At 40.4% G+C, this 23433-nt stretch overlaps 1 protein-coding gene across 2 annotated transcripts in view; it reads left to right on the plus strand.

The window, feature by feature from the left end:
- The first annotated feature begins 3167 nt into the window (after positions 1 to 3167).
- LOC117407318 (mediator of RNA polymerase II transcription subunit 14-like) overlaps positions 3168 to 23433 on the plus strand; it is a 36273-nt gene continuing 16007 nt past the window's right edge. For both annotated transcript variants that reach the window (XM_059028915.1, XM_059028916.1), the window contains exons 1-15: positions 3168 to 3684; positions 6529 to 6555; positions 7175 to 7280; positions 8301 to 8474; positions 10056 to 10185; positions 10374 to 10502; positions 16178 to 16285; positions 17551 to 17683; positions 18178 to 18328; positions 18808 to 18919; positions 19898 to 20023; positions 20279 to 20357; positions 21004 to 21163; positions 22466 to 22660; positions 23248 to 23382. In XM_059028915.1, coding sequence (XP_058884898.1) covers positions 3503 to 3684; positions 6529 to 6555; positions 7175 to 7280; positions 8301 to 8474; positions 10056 to 10185; positions 10374 to 10502; positions 16178 to 16285; positions 17551 to 17683; positions 18178 to 18328; positions 18808 to 18919; positions 19898 to 20023; positions 20279 to 20357; positions 21004 to 21163; positions 22466 to 22660; positions 23248 to 23382 — 1947 coding nt within the window. In that variant the 5' untranslated portion in view covers positions 3168 to 3502. The remainder of the gene's footprint in view (positions 3685 to 6528; positions 6556 to 7174; positions 7281 to 8300; positions 8475 to 10055; positions 10186 to 10373; positions 10503 to 16177; positions 16286 to 17550; positions 17684 to 18177; positions 18329 to 18807; positions 18920 to 19897; positions 20024 to 20278; positions 20358 to 21003; positions 21164 to 22465; positions 22661 to 23247; positions 23383 to 23433) is intronic.

The raw sequence follows: 23433 nt of genomic DNA on the forward strand, positions 1-23433 counted from the left end.
TGAGGGACATCTTGCTACCACCATCTAGTATTGCTGGTGTGAGCGTGCAACCTCAAGGACCCTGGTGCCTATTAAAGGCATAGAGGGATCTATGACATTAAGTCGGTAGAACATGGTAAATGTATGCTGGGTAGTCCAGCTAGCCGCAGTACATATATCAGTCAATGAGGCACCTTTGAAGAGGGCCCATGAGTAGCCACACCTCTGGTTGAGTGCGTGGCCACCTTCCCAGGTTGGTGTAGGCCGGCATTAGTGTAACGCAGTCGAAACCGTGTCCACAATCCAATGGGACAGTCGCTGCTTAGAGAGTGCTTGACCTCGGGTCCGTTCACCATGGCAAACAAAGAGCTGTTCAGACTGGTGCAGCGCTCTCATTCTATTCACATAGCATCTCAATGCCCGAACCGGGCAGAAGGAATTTAATCTCCTATCCGACTCCTCCACTAAGGGAGGGGGATGGAAACCTTCTAGTTCCACTGATTGATTCAAGTGAAAAGCTGTAATCACCTTGAGGAGGTAAGCAGGGTTCGTGCGCAACGATACCCTGTTTCCATCATCCCAAACGCGTATACAGGCTCTGTGCATGGACAGTGCCTGTAGCTCACTGACCCGCTTAGCGGAGGTGATAGCTAACAGAAAGGCTGTCTTCATAGAGAGATATTTCAGCTCTATGGTATCTATTGGCTCAAACGGGTCTTAGTGAGAGCCTCCAGTACCACGTCTAGACTCCATTCGGGGAGGACGTCCTTTATAGGAGTAACCACCGAAAACCCTTTAGAAAATGGGTCACCAGTATATGAGCGCCCGGGGACACTGAGTCGATGTGAACATGGCAAGCAGATATAGCTGCTAGGTACACTTTCAACGTAGAGGGGGATTTACCCGCCTCTAGTATATCTTGCAGAAACTGTAATATAACTGCTATAGGACAATACATGGCCCACCAGTCTTCTGCCCAGGGCTTGCTCTTGGAAGCCTGATATCGGCAATAATGTGCCGGAGACTGCGCGTAGCTCTGAAGCAAGCAGCTCGGGAAGGGTAACAGAACGCAACATGCCGCCCAGGTAGGCCGTCAAGAGGCCTCCTGTTTTTGCAAGGAGTGTCACCTGCGCTTCTGCGGCGTAGGCTGTTTTAAGGTGGGCTTCCGTGATCCTGCATTGGCCGTTTGGGCATACAGGATCCTTACCTAGACCTCTCACTGGGGGGCTCGCTCTAGGGCCGCTATTGTGGAGTCCATGGAGGCAAGTGCAGCTGCGCTCTTGGACATGCTGGGTGCTGATGCCGGGTGTTGCCAAGAGGATTTTACCTCCTCCAGGTAGTCCGGGAATGCCGGAAAAGGCTGGGGGGTCGAAGTCTGCACTGGTCTCAAAACAGACCTGCGCTGCTCAGAACTTGCCTTCCAGGGTACCTGGAGGAAGTTGGCGGCCCTCTCCATCAGTGCCCGAATCGAGTTCGATGGCGCTGCAATCTCAGGCTCCGAGGTGAGCTCGGAGCTGGGGACTGTTACCTGGGTAAGGTCTGGGTCCTGCTTCTCCGTTCGCAAGAAGGACTCTTCATCCCAGGAAGCCGCTAGGGATAGCGCATTCTGTTCCTACTCACTCAACACCATGTCCTGTTGTTCAACCTCTGCAGCAACCTCACAGGGTGTGTTTGTCCTGCGGCGGCAATTTCCGCCTGCAGGATGCGCACGGGTGTAAATTCGACATTTCAGTCGAGGTGTGCAGCTCTGGAGTGTCGACGGAGCCGAAGCACCGAGGCGTCGAGGCTGTGTAACACCAAGGCACCAAAAAACCCTGAGGGGATCGAGTGTGCTGAGTGAAGTACCGCTATGGAGCACAGGGGCACCGGGGCCACCGAGGGCACAATGTGTAGAGCTTAAAGCGTAGAAGGCGTCGAAGTGCCGAGACATGGAGTCCTCAAGGCACCGAGGGCACACACCAAGGTTCTGGGGCAGCGTGTCACCAAAGGTGCTGCTGCACAAGCTCAAAAAGCCTCAAGGAGTTGAAGCGTCGAGGCACAGAGTCCTCGAGGCATCGAAGCACTAGGGTACCAAGGCTCTGGGGCAGCGTGGCACCGAAGGCATCGCTGCACAGGCTTCAAAAAACCTTGAAGCGCCAAGGCGTGTAGCTCTCAAGGCACCGAGGATGCCGAAGCACCAAAGCACCGAGGCTATAGAACATTGGGGCGTGAAGTCACCGATGTTGGGAAGTGCTTGAACACCGAGGGCACCGAGGCGTTGAGGCACCAAAACACTGAGGCTCTGAAGCACTGACTTTGTGTACATGTCAGGGTCCACGTTCAGAAAATGGACATGTTTTCCCTTTAGAGTACAGTATTGTGTATGTGTTATTTAAATACTGTTTTTTCTGAATAAAATAGTTTGACATTTGTGAACCTGTTTCTAGACTGCTGTTAAAGAAGCCACCAACAGTCCAGGGCAGTTTCATTAATTTATCTATTTTATTACAAAACAAAAATGTATTTATTCAAAAAAAAACATTCCTTAAATAACTCACAATGAGTTAAAGTTCAAAATGTAATTTAATGAAAAAAAGGTATTAAAAGTGGTGTTACACAGAACAAGGTTTAAACGATGAATTGTTCTGAATCTGCGAGCTACAGTTATAGATGGTGGGGGTCCATTTTTGTTTTTCAATTTAAAATCAATTCCCAATTCCAATTCATATTCCCTTTTAATCAATTCCAATACATTGATTAAAAAAATTGCAATTATCAGTATTACCTTACAATGCGTTTCTCACAGTGGCAACAAATTACTTAAGTCAAAGTAATTGGCTTCAAATGAAAACAGTTGAACAATCAAAACAATCATTATGTCTCTAAAATATAAGTTCCAATTTCAATTCCTTTGAATGAATTGGAAATCATTTTTAAAAGAAATTGGAATTATTTATTATTTATTTTTTTGCAATGAAATATCTTACTGGGCTTAAAACACAGTATGGATTTCTGTAAACTGTTTTTTAAAATAGTTGCAAACTTTTGGTAGAAAGTTCAGAGGGAGGGTGAGTTTAATCAATGTTTCATATATCTGGCTAAAACTGTGCATAATGCCCATAACAATACCATTACACACACCTCATCATAAAATACACAATACACAGCGGATACATACTGTTTTCTATTTTGTTGTGATTGGTTGAGACCACAGCGCGTTCCCTCCAGTTCCGTTTCCGGGTCAGTAGTTGCGATTCTGTAATCACTTCCTGCAGAGAGCAACGATGGCGCTGGTGAAGATCTGAGCTGTCGCTTCTTTACAACAGAAATCACTGTGGTTTTGCCAGCACTTCCATGGGGAAAAGACATCTTGATCCTGGAAAGACGAACATAAATACTTAGGGGATTAAATTTTTTATTTTAAATAAAGCAAGGGACCGCGCCTCCTCACGGATTTGGGATTCATTAGACGCGCGAGGTGCTTTTTTCGCTCCCCTCTCCATCGCTTTCTTGCGTTAGCTGCCCGGAGCTTTCTTCTTCTAAAATGGCCCCGGTGCAGATCGAGAATAACCAACTGGTCCCGGCTGGGGGTCCCACCTCAGCTCCCCCACCTCCTCCCCCTGGGGCGACGGCAGGGGCTCCTGCGACCCACGGGGTACGACTCAGCCTGCTGATCGAATTTTTGCTGCAGAGGACCTACCATGAAATCACTCTGTTGGCTGAACTGTAAGTAGCTTTGTTCAGTCACAGTATTTGTCTGATCGAGGCGGGACTGTGCGAAGCAGAAATAAGTATTATTATATTAATAGAAACTTAACCCCAAGGTTAAATGAGAAAGAGTGAGGGTGAATGCATAATTATCTGAAGACGGAATTGCACTATTTTGATACGTATTGTTTACCATATAATATTTCAAGCAATATGTTTTTAATGCATGTTATGATGCTATCCGGATATAATTGCCACCGCAATTAAACAGTTGAACACATTTATTGAAGCCGCTTACGCAATTTACACTCACGTTACATGTTGAATAAAATCAATTAATTTGCGGTTAGAGAGGCGAGTTAAAAAAACCTGACCTCACTTAGTGTCCGTAAATTCTGGAGCCAGTTGGCAACCCTGACAGTGATATCTGATAATCATTTTAAAAGTATTGAAGGGGACTTGAACTGTATGCATCCTGCCATAATGATACATGTAACTCCAGTAAACTGTTTTACCATAAACTGTTTGAGTTATTTTTAAATTTAACAACCTGCTGTTTAACTTTATTTTAACGTGGACCCTGTGAATGGATGCATATTCCTGACCTCCTCAAGTTTTGTTAGTGAGGTGATTTAAAAACATCCTAGTACTCAATACATGACCTGTTCTCATCAAGGGTGCTAAATATACATTGATTCTACTTGTAACCAAATCATCAGTGGTTTTGGTGTAATCGGACCTTGTGACCTACAGCGCAGGAAGTGGGAAGGCACCAGGTAGCAGCATTGTGTGAAATGTAACATTGCACTTGAAAAATCTATTTAATTAAAGTTAAATGAGTAGACTAACCTTTAAATATTGATCAATCAAAAAGAGAAACAAAAAATGTTGTGAAAACAATAGTTTAAGACGGGGTGTTAAACAGTAGCTTCAAGAGTTTGTTTTTTTATGCCGTTTTTCTCCCAATTTGAAATGCCCAATCGTATTTAGGCTCAGCCCACTGCTAACACTCCTGCGCTGACTTGGGAGTGGCGAAGACAAACACATGCTGTCCTCTGAAACGCATGCTGTCAGCCGACCGCTTCTTTTCACTCTGCAGGCCCGCCATGCAGCCAGCCCAGAGCTACAGCATCGGAGGACAACGCAGCTCTGGGCAGCTTACAGTCAAGCCTGCAGGCGCCCGGCCAGTCTACAGGGGTCACTAGTGCGCGGTGAGCTGAGGACACCCTGGCTGACCTAAGCCCCCCCCCCCAGCGCTCGGCCAATTGTGCACCGCCCCATGGGAGCTCCCGTCCACGATCAGCAGTGGAATAAAGTGGGGCATGTTGTGATGCTATATTATTGGCTACCAGACCAGAAAGCTATTGCAGATGGTTTTGTATGTTTCAACAAGAGTATTTTAAAATCAATTCTAAATTAACATTGGAAGTCAGTTCACAGTTAAATGTAGTTTCAATTTTGAAATTCATACAGATACTGATTAACTCCCCGAGGTACACCACTGCTTAGTGAAGAGGGTTTAGAACACACCGCGTGTGATTGGTGAGAAGATGCAAACTGAAAAATATTAATGTCTAATATATGTATGGAGATATGAGAGCACAATAATATAAAATATGTAGCTGTGTTGCATGTTGATGCTGATCAGGTGAAAGGTAGGGGACCTGAACCTTCTCCGATGCTGTCAGGCAGGGCCCTGGGCACTCGTGTGAATTGAGGGGGTTGGCAGATTGCTGCAGAAACTTAACTTGACGTGCTGTCACACACCCATTTGCACGAGCGCTCAGATCTGATCCCTTAGCCAGTCAAATCGCTCATCAGGGCCAACACAAGTAAGCAAAGCTTGATGCAGACACTACTAAATATTTTTGAATAATCCTAGTGCGTCGGATCAAGTTCATTGATCTGTCTGCCAAATAGACCTGCTCCTGCTGGCTGCAGAAGGATGCAATGGCATCATCTATAAGTTGTAATTTAAGAAACAAAATAGAAAATAAAAAAGGATCACATTTTTTCCTCTGCACAATGTTTGCTGTCTACTGCGTCAGTCAGCCTGTTGGAGAACAACCTTTTCCCCTTCCTGGAGGAACGTTCCAAAAGGCTTTGCTTAATGAGGTCTGGAGCTGCTCTGATTACTCAGCCGTCACGTCAGAACTGAAGCTGCTCTTTGAAAGTTTGCTACATTTCTGAGCTGCACAGCTATTGTCCTCTGTGTCCTTAGGTGCCTGCTGAACAGGTGCAGTGAGCCTCTGATCAGGTGTGTTAGTTTGCAGCTTTCTGACAGCTGTGTTCTATAGAGAAATGTGCTGGAACATGAAAATGATGAGTTTCGTTGCTTTGATCTGACAGCCCCGGGCTGCTCTGACCTGGTATTTGTTGTGAGGCATGGCTGGCAATGTTGCCATTCTGCATACATTTTTCCATATAAATCAGTGACCCTTACTGTACCACTTCATTATATTGTCATTCACTTTAGTTGTGATAGGGTTGGAAATCCTCCTATTGCATAGCAGTTTCACCCAGTCCAGGTTTTAATACAAGCTTGTTTAGCCACAGTGTGTATTTACTATAACAAGCTCAGATGTCTTATAAAACCTGGAATGGATCAAACTGCTATGCAATGGGGGGGGGGGGGGGGGTGTTCTTATTTCCATTCCTGTTTTTGGGGTTTGTCCTGAGCTGCTCAGTTTAACAAAAACTATATAAGCTATATAAAAAGGTTTGTTTAATGTAGTTTCCTTTTTAGTTCCTAAATGCAGACGATTCAGTCAACCTTCACAAGACTATGTTGTAAAAAGACCACTTGGGTTTCCTGACAAACACGCATTTCAGATTTTAAAGCATTTTTTCTTGTTTTTTCAGCCTTCCCAGGAAGACTGATATGGAAAGGTAAGTTCTTTAACTTTTGTTTCTTACAACAGTCTAGCATTTTTAATTCAGCTTTAGGTATGTTTGAATTTAGACCAATAGCAGTTCAAAAGTGAGTTGTTGCAAGTTCTCCAGTATTAAGTCTATTCATATTTCTTAGTATATTATTTGAAACGGAGAATGCTTCTGTTCCATAAAATAGAAACAAGTTGGAATTGTAGTTTAAAATAAAATCGATTTGTAATCGTGGAAGGTTAGATTTCTTTAGGTCTAGCTTTTCATTTGCATTTTTTTTCTTAAGTTACTTGAAGAGAACTGGAGTATATTTGCTTTTAATTGCACTGGTTATAAGCAAAGCCACAAGAAACCTTTTTTCTTATTAATATTTTACTAACTTGTAGTACAAAGCTTGAAACACTTACTTACTATACTATAATTGTCGACTCGAAAGCTAGTGTATTTAATGTACGTATTCAGCTCCTATTAAAAGGTAACACCAGAGTGTTGTACTTGTACTGGGATCAACATGGCTTATCCTATTCTACAAACACTGCTATATGAATACACCATTCTAAGATTGGTAATGCGAGTTATTGCTGCCAATGACTTTCCCTTTTTTTTTTTCTTTTCATTTTGGCAGAAAAATCGAGATTGTGCAGTTTGCCAGCCGGACCCGTCAGCTCTTTGTCCGCCTGTTGGCTCTGGTTAAGTGGGCAAGCAATGCTGGCAAGGTGGAGAAGTGTGCGGTACGTCTGCGTGTTTACACAGTGCAGCCGTCTCCTTGAGCAGGGTTTTAGGTATTTTAGGAATTAATACTGCAGATGTCTTCCATGTCAATGTGGTTGGCGTACGTGATGGGCAGTGTTGCGTGAGGCGCTGCTGTAACGTATTCTAGCCCCGTTTGGTGAGGTCTTTGCCATGAAGACGCTCGCTTACCTGGTTGGGGTCCATGGAATCGGTTTGTTAAATAGGGTTTGATTAGAAAAGATTGCACACCTAAGGATATTATTTAATATAAAAAATGACTGTTCAGTTGAAGGGTAATAATTTTAAATACCATCTCTGATACAAAGTATAAATAAGGCGTTTTTAAATACTTCTCTCCATAGAGATGTTACTTTTGCCGCTTGGTACACAAAGCGCTCTCTGCATATAATTTAAACATGGTCAGTATTTAGATCTACCACTGTTTAGATCAATTGAATTGTGTTTATAAATACACCAAGTCTGCTGCTTGGCCTCTGACTGCCTAGTACAGTTTCCCTTTAAAAGGCAACATTTATATATATATATATATATATTATTTCTTAGCTGACGCCCTTATCCAGGGCGACTTACAGTTACAAGATATTACATTATTTTTACATACAATTACCCTTTTTTATACAGTTGGGTTTTTACTGGAGCAATCTAGGTAAAGTACCTTGCTCAAGGGTACAGCAGCAGTGTTCCCCACCTGGGATTGAACCCACGACCCTCCGGTCAAGAGTCCAGAGCCCTAACCACTACTCCACACTGCTGCCCCTGGATTTATACAGATAATGTTGAAGATTTAAGTATGGGTCCTTCATGAACAGCAAGAAACATTAATTGATCCATTCATTGTTCCATTGCACATCCATTGCCAAACTATTCATTAGTAATATATAGTTAAATAACAGTTAAACAGTACAGCCAATTTTAACGTGATGTCATTTCCATCTGATTCAGGCTGTCTGTAGATGAGAACCGCACACTAAACCCTCTCTCTCTTGTCCTTTGCACAGATGATCTCAAGTTTTCTCGACCAGCAGGCCTTTCTCTTTGTGGACACTGCAGACCGACTGGCATCGCTGGCGAGGGACGCTCTGGTTCACGCTCGTCTGCCCAGTTTTGCCATCCCCTTCGCTATCGATGTGCTGACCACAGGATCCTACCCACGCCTGCCCACCTGCATCAGGGTGAGCTGCTACTTTACATGCCATCCTTTTTATCCCCTTTATAACTGGATTGACACCAGTGCGACCCCCTGCATTGCGAACTGATCTCAATACACACTGGTTCTTTTTAGAAACCGCAAAACGTTTGTTAGGTATTGATACATCATGATACTGAGTATGGTAATAGGAGTGTACTTAAGCACAACATAAGTTTCATCTTTAAACAAAAAATGAATAATCACTTGATGTTACAAATCATACAAACCAGCCCATCGGAACATAAGTATTTGATACATACAGTATTGTGTTGTGACCTGCATATTATAATCCATATTGTATAATGCTTTGTGTATCGTTACACCTTATTGATTTAGTTAGCCAGACTCTATTTGCCACACATCTTGAAGTACTTTAACTAAAGTAACATTATGTAGGCCAATATTAGTGCTAATTGGTGTCTGTAAAACTAGGCATTCATTTCAGATTTCCACATACTATGATTCGACGCAACAGACCCTTTTGCCAGACTTGTCTCCGCTGAGTTAGCTAGCTGCCACAAAAGTGTAATTCCCCTTTAATTACAAGAGACATTGCGGCTCTGAGATTCGACAGAGATGGTTTCTTTCTTTGTCCTACAGCAGTTCACTGACTGCGTAGCGCTGTTGAAGCCCTACAGAGAAATCAAATTTGTCAGAATCATAACTTGTCATTGTGGCAGGTTTTCTTATAAATGAATTAAACTTATTTATGAATTCTCTATAGTTCTGTTAGTTTGATGTGCAGAATAATTGATTGATGCTTAATTTAAAATATAATATAATTCAGTAACTTGTATAAACATTGGAATGCACTTTTAGGAAGTTCATGTGGTGTATCAGATGAAATGACCGCTTGTCCAGGATTCTCAGCAGACGCCCCCGGCTACAATTTAATTTATTTATTCACATTCATGTGAACAGAATCTAATTATAATTTCTGCCAATTTTCAGACTGGTTTGTGTTTTGTGTGTATACATTTTCTTATATTATTTTTTTCAAAACTGAGGGGTTGATTTGATCAACCTATATCCTGCTGACATAAAACACAGCTATATTTTGTAGTGTTTTACTGTACTGGGCAATCACCATAGATAACCCCTACAAATAAACACCCTCCAGGAGCATTCCCTGGTACTGTGAAATTCTATTAAGTCCAGCTGTCGCTCAGCGGGAATAGACTTCAAAGTAAAAGTACATTTTTATTATATTGGATTTTTCCATATCCAATTTGTTTAGCTTTCCTCAGTTACATTATGTTTTTAAATACAGGTAACACAAGAGTTTACAAAATGGTCCAAGTAACGAGATTAATGGTTTTTACAAATGTATGGCCAGATGAGATTTTTTTATATTTCATTTCATCTTCTTATATTTAATGGACAATGACAACTAGTAATCTTTACACTATTTGTATTTGTCGTTGTTCTTCACGATACTATAAACCTTTGAAACTCTGAGCTTTCAGTGCATCAGTTTCTTACCTGTATTTGTGCATTAGAGAAAGCTCAGTATAACAAGGTCTGGAGATACAGCTAAACTGTCTCTTGTGTTCTGTGCCAACAGGATAAAATCATCCCTCCTGACCCAATCACCAAGGTAGAGAAGCAGTCCACCCTTCACCAGCTCAATCAGATCCTCCGACACCGGCTCGTCACCACAGATCTCCCGCCACAGCTGGCCAACCTCACAGTTGGTAAGAACGTACTCTTAACCTGCATTTCACAATGGACCTGGAGAGACGAGAAGGGTTAGCTTAATGCTGGGTGGGTTTTCACTGCAAACACGAATTGACTCCCAAGACTAAGGCACTACACCCTTCTCTGACTCTGTTAATTCACTTGGTTTAGATCACCTACTCGTGTTTCTCTTTCTGTTCTGAAGCAAATGGCCGTGTGAAGTTCCGGGTGGAGGGGGAGTTTGAAGCCACGCTCACAGTGATGGGGGATGATCCAGATATCCCTTGGCGTCTACTCAAACTGGAAATCCTGGTGGAAGACAATGAGACGGGAGGTATACATTTTTTATTTTTATTTTGCTGTTCATAGAAAGTTTGAATCTTCCCGAAACTAATCAGCTCTGTTGTAATCTGTTGCTATAACCTGCCTGATAATCATACTTTTAGTCTCCATGAACAGTATCTCATTGAGAGTGGAACACAATGGTACAGTGTAAGGGTGATTCAACATTTTCGGTCCCTCTGCTGCCCTGGCAAAGACTACATAGTGGCAAAAAGTTACATTCCATGAAAGGCTCTTTTAACTTGCAGAGCTTTAAGTTGGCAAAAAAGGGCAAAGAGGCCTTTTAATTTCAAGTTCTCGAGTTCCTGGGTGTAAAAGAGGAAGCTGGCTCGGTTGTGAGATATGAGGACGCCCACTGAACCTTCATGTCTCCTGAGCTGTGTGGGGAATTGCACGTGATGAGGGAAAAAATGATTTGGATATTACAAATTGGGGAGAAAATCGGGGGTAAAATAATAGAGAACTGGTTTGTATGGGAATATATGTGTCTGATTTGAAGGGGTATTAAAGCTGATGCTTTTTAAGTTTGTGGGTAGGAGAGAGTTGGAGTAGTAAGGAGAGAAGTCTGGTGAATGGTGGGGGGGGAAGGTCATTTGAAAAACAAAGAACAGTGGTTTTGGTTGGGGGTAAACAGTTTGTCCCTTATTAGACAAGGAAACTCGGAAGTAGCCAATACTGTAACATTTATGAGACTTTGGAAATAGTGAGGTTTGTTTCTGTTTTGTAAATAATAAAGATTGTGCAACTGCGCATTGAACCCAGTATTGACTCCAGCATGCTACATTATAAAGAAAACAAGGTTTCTGTGGCCATAGTAACCGAAAAAGAACTAATAAGGAAGTTGCTACGTCACAATATATAACCATAGACAGGTGCATTAACCTCTTCAACTCCAGATGCAAAAATGAATGTGCACTCCAGATACTAGATTTTGAAATTGTAATTGCTGTTTTTACCCCTGAAATAAGTATTAAATAATATTTGCAAAAAAGTCAACACATTTATAACATTTTTATAATAGGGTTTAGCAATTTGCTGTATCAGAATGTATACTGTATAAAGAAACATCTTTATACAGTATACAGCAGTTCTTTCAAGACAACTTCACATTGAACATTTAAACTGTATGTTTAAAAGAACAGTAAAGAAATGAAAAAAATAAAAAGTACACTTACATGCTGAATACAGTACTTATCCGCCCTTTCTCTTGAAAAACATATCCAGCGTAGATTGCTTCATATTCATACTTGTTTCCTCCTCACACCTGTTGCCATGGTTGCAGTTTGTGTGAAGATGGCAACGGTTGCATACATCACACATGATTCACATGACAATAGGTTATCTATGAATCAGCCTTATCTTAGAATTAGCCTACAAAAGTGTTTGTTTTCATTTAGAGAATGACACATTCACACTGGAGAAAGTTCAGTGTCAGTCACTACCAAAATCGTTTTATCCGGGTAGATTTTGTAAAAGCGATCGCTCTAATAGGGCTAATTTCCATTGAAAAAAAACATTCTTGCTGCTTGGATCGTTACAGAGGGTTCATTATAAGAAGGGCTCGTTATAGTGAATTCAGACTGTGTATATACAGTTAACACCACAGTAAAGTAAACATTTTATATACATAACATAAATACTCAGTTTTTTCATGTACAGTATGTACAAAATTACGCACACAATATATAAAAGGAATACAAAAAATATTTATTTTGTAAAATAAATTGAAATACTATGTATATACTTTAGATAGTTGATTGTTTCCTGCAGTATCTCCAACTCTCAATGTCTTCACAGATAGATAAGGTTTTTTGCATGGAACACAATTGGATAATAGTCACCTGATGATTTCGATGTCTCATTCCCGACTTTAAAACACATATCACATTACTAACACTGCCTTAGGGCATAATGACAGAGAGAGAAGGAATCTGAGTACAGTATCTGATACACCACATGAACTGAGTACAGTACAAAGGGGAAGCAGTCAGAGTGCTGTGCCTTTGTTCGTTTATTTGCGTAGCAGAGGACTAGCGAGTTGGGAGCTGCAGCCATGGAGCCTGCACAGACCCCACAGCATGACAAGCACTACAGAGCACAGCACAACAGAACACCACCGTACTACAACCGGAGCACGTTCCCGTGCACTTGTGGATTACTGTACTGTGGTGTTATTCTGTGAAACGAGATCCAAATAGTTGATGATATGGGTGTAAAATGGCAGGTTTTCAGTCCCAAACAAAAAGGTTTCACAAAATAACACAATCCAGTGATTATTATTAAAAACAGACTACTTTAGTAATTGTACGACTGTTTGGACATTCACTTTGTCACCCACACCACTCACCACCTGACAGGCATGCATACAAAGAGATCAGATTGAAAAAAAAACAAACCCAAAGAACAGACGACAAACTTTGATGTACGCAGGCACGGCATGGTACTGCAAGTGTTGTTTCATTTGACATGCATGTGTACACCCTGGAGCTGAAGTGGATAACTGCACTAGTGATTTTTATTAGACTAAAACAACTTAATTATGCTATGCATAGGAGGTTAAAGTATTTATGGTGTGATGTGCTCTGTATACAATGTTTTCGGTTTATCATTCCCATTGATTTCAATAACAAAGGCATTGTTTATACTGTTTTAAGCACGCCATATATTTTGGACAAACTCAGCTGTTTGGATCTCGTTACGTGCCATTTACACAGATTTAAATAACAAAGGCACTGCTTATACTGTAGTAAACGCGCTGGCAGATTGATCAATCAGCTGTTTGTACCTCCTTACTGAGCGATTACCCATATACTGTACCTTGACTATTTAATCCCCATGTACAGTGTCTGGTTTACAGTTTGAGTGGTCAAGGATAGAGAGAGTTCTTGAAGAACTTGACTGTAATGCATAACTGAGTGCAGTTCAGTGCGAAAAAAACCCAAAACTGTTAGATGCTGTGCGCCTGCTGAAGCATGCTTGGGACTCTGTCAGTCAGCAAACAATCCAACGATGCTTCAAGAAAGCTTAGTTTGCTATAGCTGAGGAGGAGAGTTAAAGGTGTTGGATTCTGTTTAAGAATAAAAGTGTTCAAACTTTAACATATTAGTAATGTTTGTAACACCTATAGAACCTGTCATGAAGGCCTTTGAATAAAGTGCTGTTACTATAAATCACATCAACATTTACATGTACAAGACTACATGTGTACGCTACTTGTGTGTATATGGAAAAGACTTTGAATACAAAATTCAGAATTCTACTCTCCTTTAAGATATTAAGGAGATTATTAGTTGTACTCTCCCCTCCACATAGAGCATGAAAACAAAAATATTAAATATGGCAAACAGCGATGTAATCTTTGGGATGTGGTTACATTCAACACACTTGAGTTATTATGTTGTGCTCAGACCTGCTATTATACTGTACTATATTTATCCTGCTGTTAGTATGGTCAATTCAGCACCAAAGCAGCTGTGGAATGATAATTGCCGTGCGCATGAAGGAAGTGCAGTGAGCTCAAGTATTTCCAAGCCAGCCTTTGATAATTTCCCTTTACAAATGTTAATGTGGTACAAACAGATTGCTCTATGTCTTGCAACAAGTTAACAGGATTTTTCCACTTTTGCAAAAGGCCAGTTACTGAGTCTTACAGCCTTACTACAAGTCATTAATTTAGACACTGAAATGGAAGAAGGAATCTATGAAAAAGGTCAAGAGTTTATGTTGACTTAGAAATGTCTTCATCTAGAACATGTGGGGAAGCTATAAAAAAATAAAAACGCTTGGATATATTGTGAAAAGTGTTGAATTTAAATCAAGGGAAGTAATGTTAAAACTTTACAATGCATTAGTAAGACCTCATCTAGAATAATGTGTTCAGTTCTGGTCACCTCACTACAAAAAGGATATTGCTGCTGTAGAAAGTGCAAAAAAGAGTGACCAGAATTATTCCTGGTTTAAAAGGCATGTCATATGCAGACAGGCTAAAATAATTTAATCTATTCAGTCTTGAACAAAGAAAGACTACGTGGTGATCTGATTCAAGCATTAAAAATTCTAAAAGGTATTGACAGGACTTTTTCGACATGAAAAAAGAAACAAGAACCAGGGTTCACAAATGGAGATTAGATAAAGGGGCATTCAAAACAGAAAATAAGAGGCACTTTTTTACACAGAGAATTGTGGGAGACTGGAACCAACTCCCCAGTAATGTTGTTGAAGCTGACACCCTGGGATCCTTCAAGAAGCTGCTTGATGAGATTCTGGGATCAGTACGTTACTACAACCAAACGAGCAAGATGGGCCAAATCATTTGTAACCTTTCTTATGTACTGTACAGAAAACTGACAAACTGTTTGCAAATCGATACACACATTATTTAAACACATTTAAATAGGCATGCAGAACAAAAAAAATCTGTCAGTTATTGTTGTTGTTTTTATTATTGGGTGGAAGCCTGCTATTGATCCCTGGTTTAAATGCAGAAGACCCCGTCACTAGTGTATGAAAGTTAATATCTTAACACACCACAAAAACAGGGAAATAACTGCAGTGTTTAAGGAAGAAAGGGAACTCTCAGTACTTGTTCCCCTCCTGAAGAACACGAAACATGACAATTCTACAAAGTGAATTACCTTCACAGGATTAAATATATAAAAAATAAATATAAATAAATACCTTGGATTTAATTATCAGAATTACTCAAATTACAATTTAGCATTAGGCATGAAATCGGTCCTCAAACTCAGGAAGAGCACTGTCATGCTGCAACATCACATGTCGGATGTCAGCAAGTGGTCATCAAGGCATAGGGAAAGGATGTTTAGCAGCACAGACATGTAGGATGCTGCATTAACTGGAACATCAACACAAATAGGGCCCAATAACTGTGTTGTGGATGCCACATCCATACCATGACACCGGGATCGGATTGCGTATGTTCCATAGACACATGAAGTTCTCATCAGCCCTTTTCTGGCCTGCCATACTCCCCTTCAGGTGAAGATGATGTCTGCCACATTGGCCAACTATTTTATCACCCATTCACAGAACCGCTTTTAGCATTATTATTATTTATTTCTTAGCAGACGCCGGTAAAGTACCTTGGTCAAGGGTACAGCAGCAGTGTCCCCCACCTGGGATTGAACCCACGACCCTCCGGTCAAGAGTCCAGAGCCCTAAACACTACTCCACAACGCATGGAGATACATTTGTACGGATGAAACTTACTATTATGAAGAATCCTTTATGCCTGGCTAGTACCAGCCACCGGTGCAATTTTTCTTTTTGACCGTCTTGGGCTCACAACTGCAGTTCTCATAACAATAAAAACAACTTCATCAGTGCTGGCACAGTGGAATGCTTCCCTTGTGATCTGCTACACTTCCTGTTACACCGATTTTTGCCATACAGCAAAATTAGCTCAGTGCACTCTGTATGTGTAGGTTTTTACATTCTTACCATGTGTCCTTCTGCTGTGAGTACGGAGGAGCTATAGGCATCCAGCCTCTTTATACCTGAACAACCCTCTCTCTCTCCCGGCTCTCTTATGACTCACCCCTGTATATAACCTGCTTTGTAGGAACATCCGTATTTAGCCTTTCTTTTGATTTATTTTCGTTACTTTTTTATATTTTGCTGATACATGTATCCATTTCTCCCTTCCAGATGGCCGTGCTTTGGTCCACAGCATGCAGATCAATTTCATCCATGAGCTAGTCCAGTCCCGACTGTTTGCTGACGAGAAACCCCTGCAGGACATGTATAACTGTCTGCGTATCCTTTTCTGCAACTGCCTGTCCACTCCATCACTGTGTGTTATCAGTATAATATTCATTAACTGTTTTAGCAGAGCACCTCAATGGAGATGGAATGCAGTACCATGAATACACTTCATATGTTTATTTGGGATTATATCTTTTTCATACAGTCCTTTTTTTATTTGAACAAATACTTACAAATATAAAAAAATCAAGTTGCAGCTAGTACTTTTTAAATGTCACATTGGCACCCTGCTAAGGTAAAAATGAAGCCATTTAACCTGCAGTATTTTTTTTCCCGTAGTTCTAACCTATTTTTCGTTTTGCCTCACTACTGCAATATACAGTTCAGTGGGTGTCCTCTGCGCAGTGCTCACTGCTTTGAATAGTTATCAGAATTAGTACAGTATTAGCATTTCCAAGCATAGCAGGGCACAATGTACTTGACTAGTGCTAAATATCAAACAGTGACGCAGAACCAGGAGACAAACTTCAATGAACTGATTTGCATTTTTTCCCAAGTTGATCTGACTAATCCTAACTTTTTATTTTATTCAGGCGTTCTTTTTTTTTTTTTTTCTTTTTAGGTATGTGCAGACAAGAAAAGATACAAAAATATTTTTGGCCAGTCTTAGTTATTTTCTATTTGTAATTCTTGTACATTTTTAAATTACATCTTGTTTTTTTTTTTAAAGAATGATGTTTAAGCGGCGAAATAGACAAAAAAAAACTGACTAAGGAAGAGGTAGGAGAGTCATGGGACAGTCTGTTACCTTCCCAACATAATGATGAGTCTGTCCAACAGGAGTGCCTCAGATCAAATAGTGACATGGAGTGGCAGGAATGTGCAGACATTGAGAGACTTCTCGTGGAAAAGTTGGCATTGAGTTTCTTTTTAGTATTTCTGTATAACAGGTTGGGCAACATGTTATTTGTTTAATTCAGTGGTTTTCAAACTGGGGGTCGGGTTGCTGTCAGATGAAGAATGCTACAGTACGTCTCTTCTTTAAGTTCATGTTTATACAAAACACTTTGAATTCAGGTTTTTCTATCATTTACTTGTGAATGTATTTTTTTTTTTAATGGGATCCCAACCAGAAAAAGTTTGAGAACCACAGGATTAATTGAACCAATTCAATTTTCATCTGGTGCATAAAGCTGTTAATTATTTCATCTTGCTTGTAAAGCCGTCATTAGAACGGCCCACCACTGCTGATTGCAGTCTGGCAGGACCTTGTTCTGTTATCCCAGTGAATGATTCCTTGACCAGCGCTCCCTCAGATTCGTTTTGCCTGTCGCTCCAGCTAGAGGTGCTACACTCCCAGACACAGATGCTGATCCGCGAGCGCTGGGGGGATCTGGTCCAAGTGGAGCGATACTTGCCAGCAAAGTGCCTCACCCTCTCTGTGTGGAAGTAAGTTAATACGTGATTATCCTTTTCTGTTAGCATGGAAAAAGAACGCATTGCTCGTTTATTCGGGAGGTGATCTAAATCTATTGCTAGAAATGTGTATGTTTCAGTGTCTATGGCGTATAGAGTTTCTGTCGGACTGCCACCTGTTAAGTACTCTGTCAGGCAGGTAGCAACTCATAATAAAATATAGGAAACCTAGACAGATGTCTGAATTCACCTACATAGTTACTTAAAATTGAAGTAATAAAAATGCACTTGGCATTAAAAAGCAAGGCAAGTGGGAAAATACATTTTCGTCCAACTTTTATCAAGTTATATTACCTAGATTCTTGTATAGCTCAAGCTGGTTTAAAGTAATAGATGATATTTACAACCGAAAAGAGCAAAAATAGCATTGGCATTTGGTTAGGTATCTACCAGATACTCTAGATAATTGCTGTACTGTAACCCAGTGCTGTGTTTATACAGTAAAGTTTGAAACTGTTTTTCTTTAGCCAACAAGTCCTGGGCAGGAAAACCGGTACGGCCTCCGTCCACAAGGTCAACATTAAGATTGACGAGGCGGACGGATCGAAGCCTTTGCAGATATCCCACGAGCCCCCACTGCCAGCCTGTGATTCCAAGCTAATGGAGCGTGCCATGAAGGTAAAGAAAACTCCAAAACAATCCCTCCTTTTATTTAATTCCATCAGTGCTATTCAATACAAATTTGGATCTAGGCAATGAGGGATTCTTTGTTTTGTGTTCAGTCTTTTTTTTTTTTTTTTTTATAATATAAATTTAGTCGTTGCCAATTTATTATGTATATTCTTTCAAAATGCTGCAGAACAGCTCTTGTGACAGATCAGTGTAGTGGTTACTGTAGCATAGGAACCTGTCGTGTTCAGTTTACACCGTAGTTGACTCTGCAAGTCTCAAATCTGTGGCATTATGGGGCACTGCCTGTTTTTAAAAAGTACAGCAAAATAGTATGTGTATTACACTGTTGCTGTAGGGCCCTTCACCAGTTTAGTATTTCATTTTTGAAATAGCGAGTGGAACACTGTAATTAAAAATGATATTCAGCCAGTCATTAATGGTATGTGATTCTATATGTTAAAACAATGTGTTATTTGTCCTCGCAGATCGAACATCTGTCAGTGGAGAAGTTGCTCATTGACAGTGTCCATGCCCGGTCTCATCAGAAGCTACAGGAACTCAAAGCCATTCTTAAAAGCTACAACGCTAGCGATAACTGTGAGTTTTTCACTTTAAAATACTATTTACGTGATGACGGTAGTGCTCTGCAGTGGTTGTATGAATACCTCCGTACATTATTCCATCATGTATGTATGTATTTTTTTTTTCTCACGGTTATCGCAGATTTCACGATTTCTGTGAAATGTATCCATTGCCGGGTAATATGTAGTTCACTGTGAAAATTACCATTTTTGAAGAAATAATGTAAATATACATATTTTTTATCACTTAAAAATAAATACAGCAAAGGTTTTGATGCACTACCTGTTATGCTGCATTTAAGAACCTGGCAGACGGTTTAGTTTGCTTCCGGTAAATGATTGAACACACTGCATAGATCTCCACAATTTCTTTAAAATGTCTTCAACGAAAGACACAAGCTGCATCAAAGATTGAAAATATTTCTGCTAAAGATCGCGCTATCCAGTACAAGGGGACATTTCACATGTCTTATTTTTACATTTATGTTTTTATGTGTTTTGATAATTCACTGATGGTGGAAACAGAATGTCTAATAGGTGTACAAACCAAAATATTTTACAATTTTTAGCATTTACTGTTTTTCAGGTAAGTGTCAATATTTAGGAACATTTGTTGTATAATGACTCTAGAGAAAATGATCAAATTAGAATGTTACAATGCTATTTTTTTCTATATGCTATATATTTCATGATTATGTTTAATCATTAAATATATTGAAATATCTGTTTTAGACTGTCAAATGCCATCAAATAAGCAATTTTATACTAGTTCTACTTTCCTGAAGGATGCAGAAATATTTAGATAAAAATCTGTGCCCAGTTGCATAAATTTCATCTTAGTTTTTCCCTTAAGGGTTGAGAGTGTTATAGGAAGCCAATTTAGAAATTGAGTTCAAAGCCCAAGGTCTTTTATACAGCCGACTGAACTAAATATTTGTGATGGCAAGATGTTAAAACAAGTGATGCCAAGTTCTGCTTTGCTTTTTTGTCTCAGCATTCATAGAAACTGCTCTTCCCACTCTGGTCATTCCAATCCTGGAACCCTGTGGCCGGTCCGAGTGCCTTCATATTTTTGTTGACCTGCATTCTGGAATGTTCCAGCCAATGCTCTATGGGATTGGTAAGCAGCAGAAATCATGAGACTGAAGTTTTATAGCAGGCTTATTGTTGAGCAATGAAGTCATAATTGTGATGTTACCCATTAACATTCACGTGTTATGTTTTGCATCAGAAGTACTCTATTGCTTCCTTGTAGATTTGAACCCCACAATGCTCCATGGTTTTCTTTACTTCATAAATAGTAGCAACAGGTTTTTACTTGAAAAGCAACTTCTAATTGACTGAATGTGAGTGACCTCGTTTTGCCCCACCCCAGATCTGTCGACCTTGGACGACATTGAAAAGTCTATCAACGATGACATGAAACGCATTATTTCTTGGCTTCAACAACTGAAGTAAGTTGTGTGGTTTATCTATTCCAGGTCATCAGATATACACAAAATCATAATCAAGTGCTGCAATTTGGTTTGGTCTGGTAGTAGCAGGGAATGGAGATGCTAAAATATTATGTTTAATCACTGTAAAAACAGCAGTATAGTACAGAGGGGTCCAACCTTTTCTTGCTGAAAGAGCCAGCAAATTCTTACATACAAAAATGTATCAAGGGGGAAAAAAAACCTGTAACCTCAAAGCCTTGTTTCTGAAAACTACAAATGTTTGGAAGCATAGAAAATGATGGTGGGGGGCGATAAAGAGAAGGTTTAACCAGACTATACTAAGACTTGACTATGTTTGTGTTGCATTAAAAATGCCAACTGTATTGTTTTATTTTGTATTATACTTCTACCAAATATTCCCAGTTGCCTTTGCAGTGCTGCAAACCCATTTACAGCCTGCAATGGCATGCTTCACCTCACAATCAGAAGAGGCAAACTGTGGGGCTCAGTGAGCTATCCATGGACAGTCCTGGCACTTCGAATGAGTTTAAAGAAATGAATTAAACCTAGTCAGTTGGTTTTGTTTAGCTTTATTTAGATAAATACTGGAAAGTTGGCTGAGTATTTCACTGCGTTGATGGCTCTTGTCTGTGTGTGTTTGCAGGTTCTGGTTGGGGGAGCAGCGTAGTAGGCAGTCTGTGAAGCACCTCCCCACAGTGTGCACTGACACCCTACACCTCTCCAATGCATCCTCACACCCAGCAGGGAACCTCTCCAAACACAAGCTCTTCATTAAACTCACCCGCCTCCCTCAGTATTATATTGTAAGTGTTCTTGTTTCCTACTGTACTGACTAAGAATGTGACTGAAAGTACCCTCTGGGAACTTTCAAATGAAAATGCTGGTTCTGAGGGGGATTAACTGTATGACATTTTCCCTTTTTAAATAAGGCAATAAACAGCAGTACCACTGTATGTATGAAAAGCACATTAACTCAGGTGTCCTTAACTAAATGCATTTAAAATTGATATACTACATTCCTTTGAATTGAAGCACTTTATATAAAAAAAAAACAAAAAAAAAACCTCTCAAATGACCTGCTTCTTAAATTCGAGTATAGTTATGCGTGTATTAAATCACCAACAAAAGACGTGACTGCCTGCCCGAGAAAAGACGTTGCTGCCCGATCTTGAATCATCCATGACATACACAGGCAGACATTTTCAAAGAAGCGTCATTGGCTTCCTGAGGAATTGAAACAGAAGCTTTTACAATTTCAGCGTTTCGTTATTAGGCTCTGTTCTAACAAACAGTAGCAGCTTGGACAGATCCTAAATGCTGATCAGTATTTTTCGACTTGCCAAGCAATCGGTTCACAAAAAGGGAGAAAAACAGGTGTGAGTCATCACGTCTGGAAATGAAAAGCCATAATGCTCTGTGACAGCAGAGGGCCGCAAACTGCCTCCATACGTAGTTTTTTTATATGCGTAAAGGAAGTTGTATCTTTGTAAATGTATCTTATTTGATGTTTTATTTTTTCCTTAAATTGATGGTGGGAAATTTGGGCTGCATCTTAAATTCAAGAGTGCCTCAAATTCGAAGAAATACAATATATACATTTAAGTATATTCATGTAGATTAGAGGCTGTGTGGTCCAGTGGTTAAAGAAACAGGCTTGTAACCAGGAGGTCCCCGGTTCAAATCCCAGTTCAGCCACTGACTCACTGTGTGACCCTGAACAAGTCACTTAACCTCCTTGTGCTCTGTCTGCAGCTGATGCATAGTTCATACACCCTAGTCTTGCATCTTGTAAAGCGCTTTGTGATGGTGGTCCACTATGAAAGGCGCTATATAAAAATAGAGTATTCTTCTTCTTAATAATTATTATTATTATTATTATTATTATTATTATTATTATTACTGGTATGCTGCTTTAAGTGGTGTTATCTTTCCTAGTCTTGTACACAGATCCCATCTTTTAAGTCCAATATATAGGTCAAACAAACTAAAATGCCTTGTATAACCGGTTGTCCGTCATTGTCTGCCTGTGAGTTTTGTCTGGTTGTCGATATCTGCTTCATGTCTGTCAGTCTGCGTCGCTAAGTGAACGCTCTCTTGTGTTGAAGGTGGTGGAGATGTTTCACGTGGCCGGCTGCCCCACTGAGCTGGAGTATAAGTACTACTTCCTGTCGGTCAGCCTGCTGGACGGGGAGGAGGGGCCCCCCACTGCTCTGCTGCTGCAGCAGTTCAAGCCCAACCTGGAGGAGCTGGTGCTGAGCACTAAGGCAGCGTGCGGGACCAAGGCTGGGGCCAAGAGGAAGGTAAAGGGCTGCACGACTCTTTAATTAAAGGGCATTGCTCACAAAGCTCAAGATAATGTTCCCTCGGTCATGTCTTGCCAACATTTTTTTTAATTCTCTAACTTGACAGTGTTGTGAAATGTGTCACTTCCGCTCTGTGGTTGGTGATCTCATAATAATTACCTATATAAATATATAATACAATAACCTCACACAAATTGAATTGTATCTCCCGGTCTGTTTGTGCAGTAAAACAAGGTATCAAAATCAGCAAAACTGTCCATCTTTTTGTATTGGATAAAATATTTATTCCACCCAGAGTTTACAGAGTTAAACTGAACCTGTTGGACTTTTTCTGTGACATTCATGAAACTAATACTTGAACACTGGAACTCCCCTTCTGTTTTAAGTGAAAATCCCCACACTCATTTAAATGACTGAGGGTCATCATAAAGTATTAAAGATGCAGTACTGTAGAGGTGGAGACAGGAACTGAAACCTTGCAAAAATATGTGAAATGTATTAATTTATTGTCTTTTGCATTCAGAATAATTTGATGGGCTATTCTAATCTGGTCGAATCTGTTCTGTATCTGTTTTCAATCCTAGCTGTCTGGTGACCAGGGTGCAATTGAACCCAAAAAGCCGAAACGAGCTGGGGAGATGTGTGCGTTCAACAAGGTCCTGGCGCATCTTGTAGCGATGTGTGACACCAACATGCCCTTTATAGGACTGCGCTGTGAGGTAAGGGCTTATTCGAAAGGATGTCCATGAAGCTTCATAACCAAATAGGCA

The sequence above is a fragment of the Acipenser ruthenus genome, chromosome 8, assembly GCF_902713425.1.
Source record: "Acipenser ruthenus chromosome 8, fAciRut3.2 maternal haplotype, whole genome shotgun sequence".
NCBI classification, from domain to species: Eukaryota; Metazoa; Chordata; class Actinopteri; order Acipenseriformes; family Acipenseridae; genus Acipenser; species Acipenser ruthenus.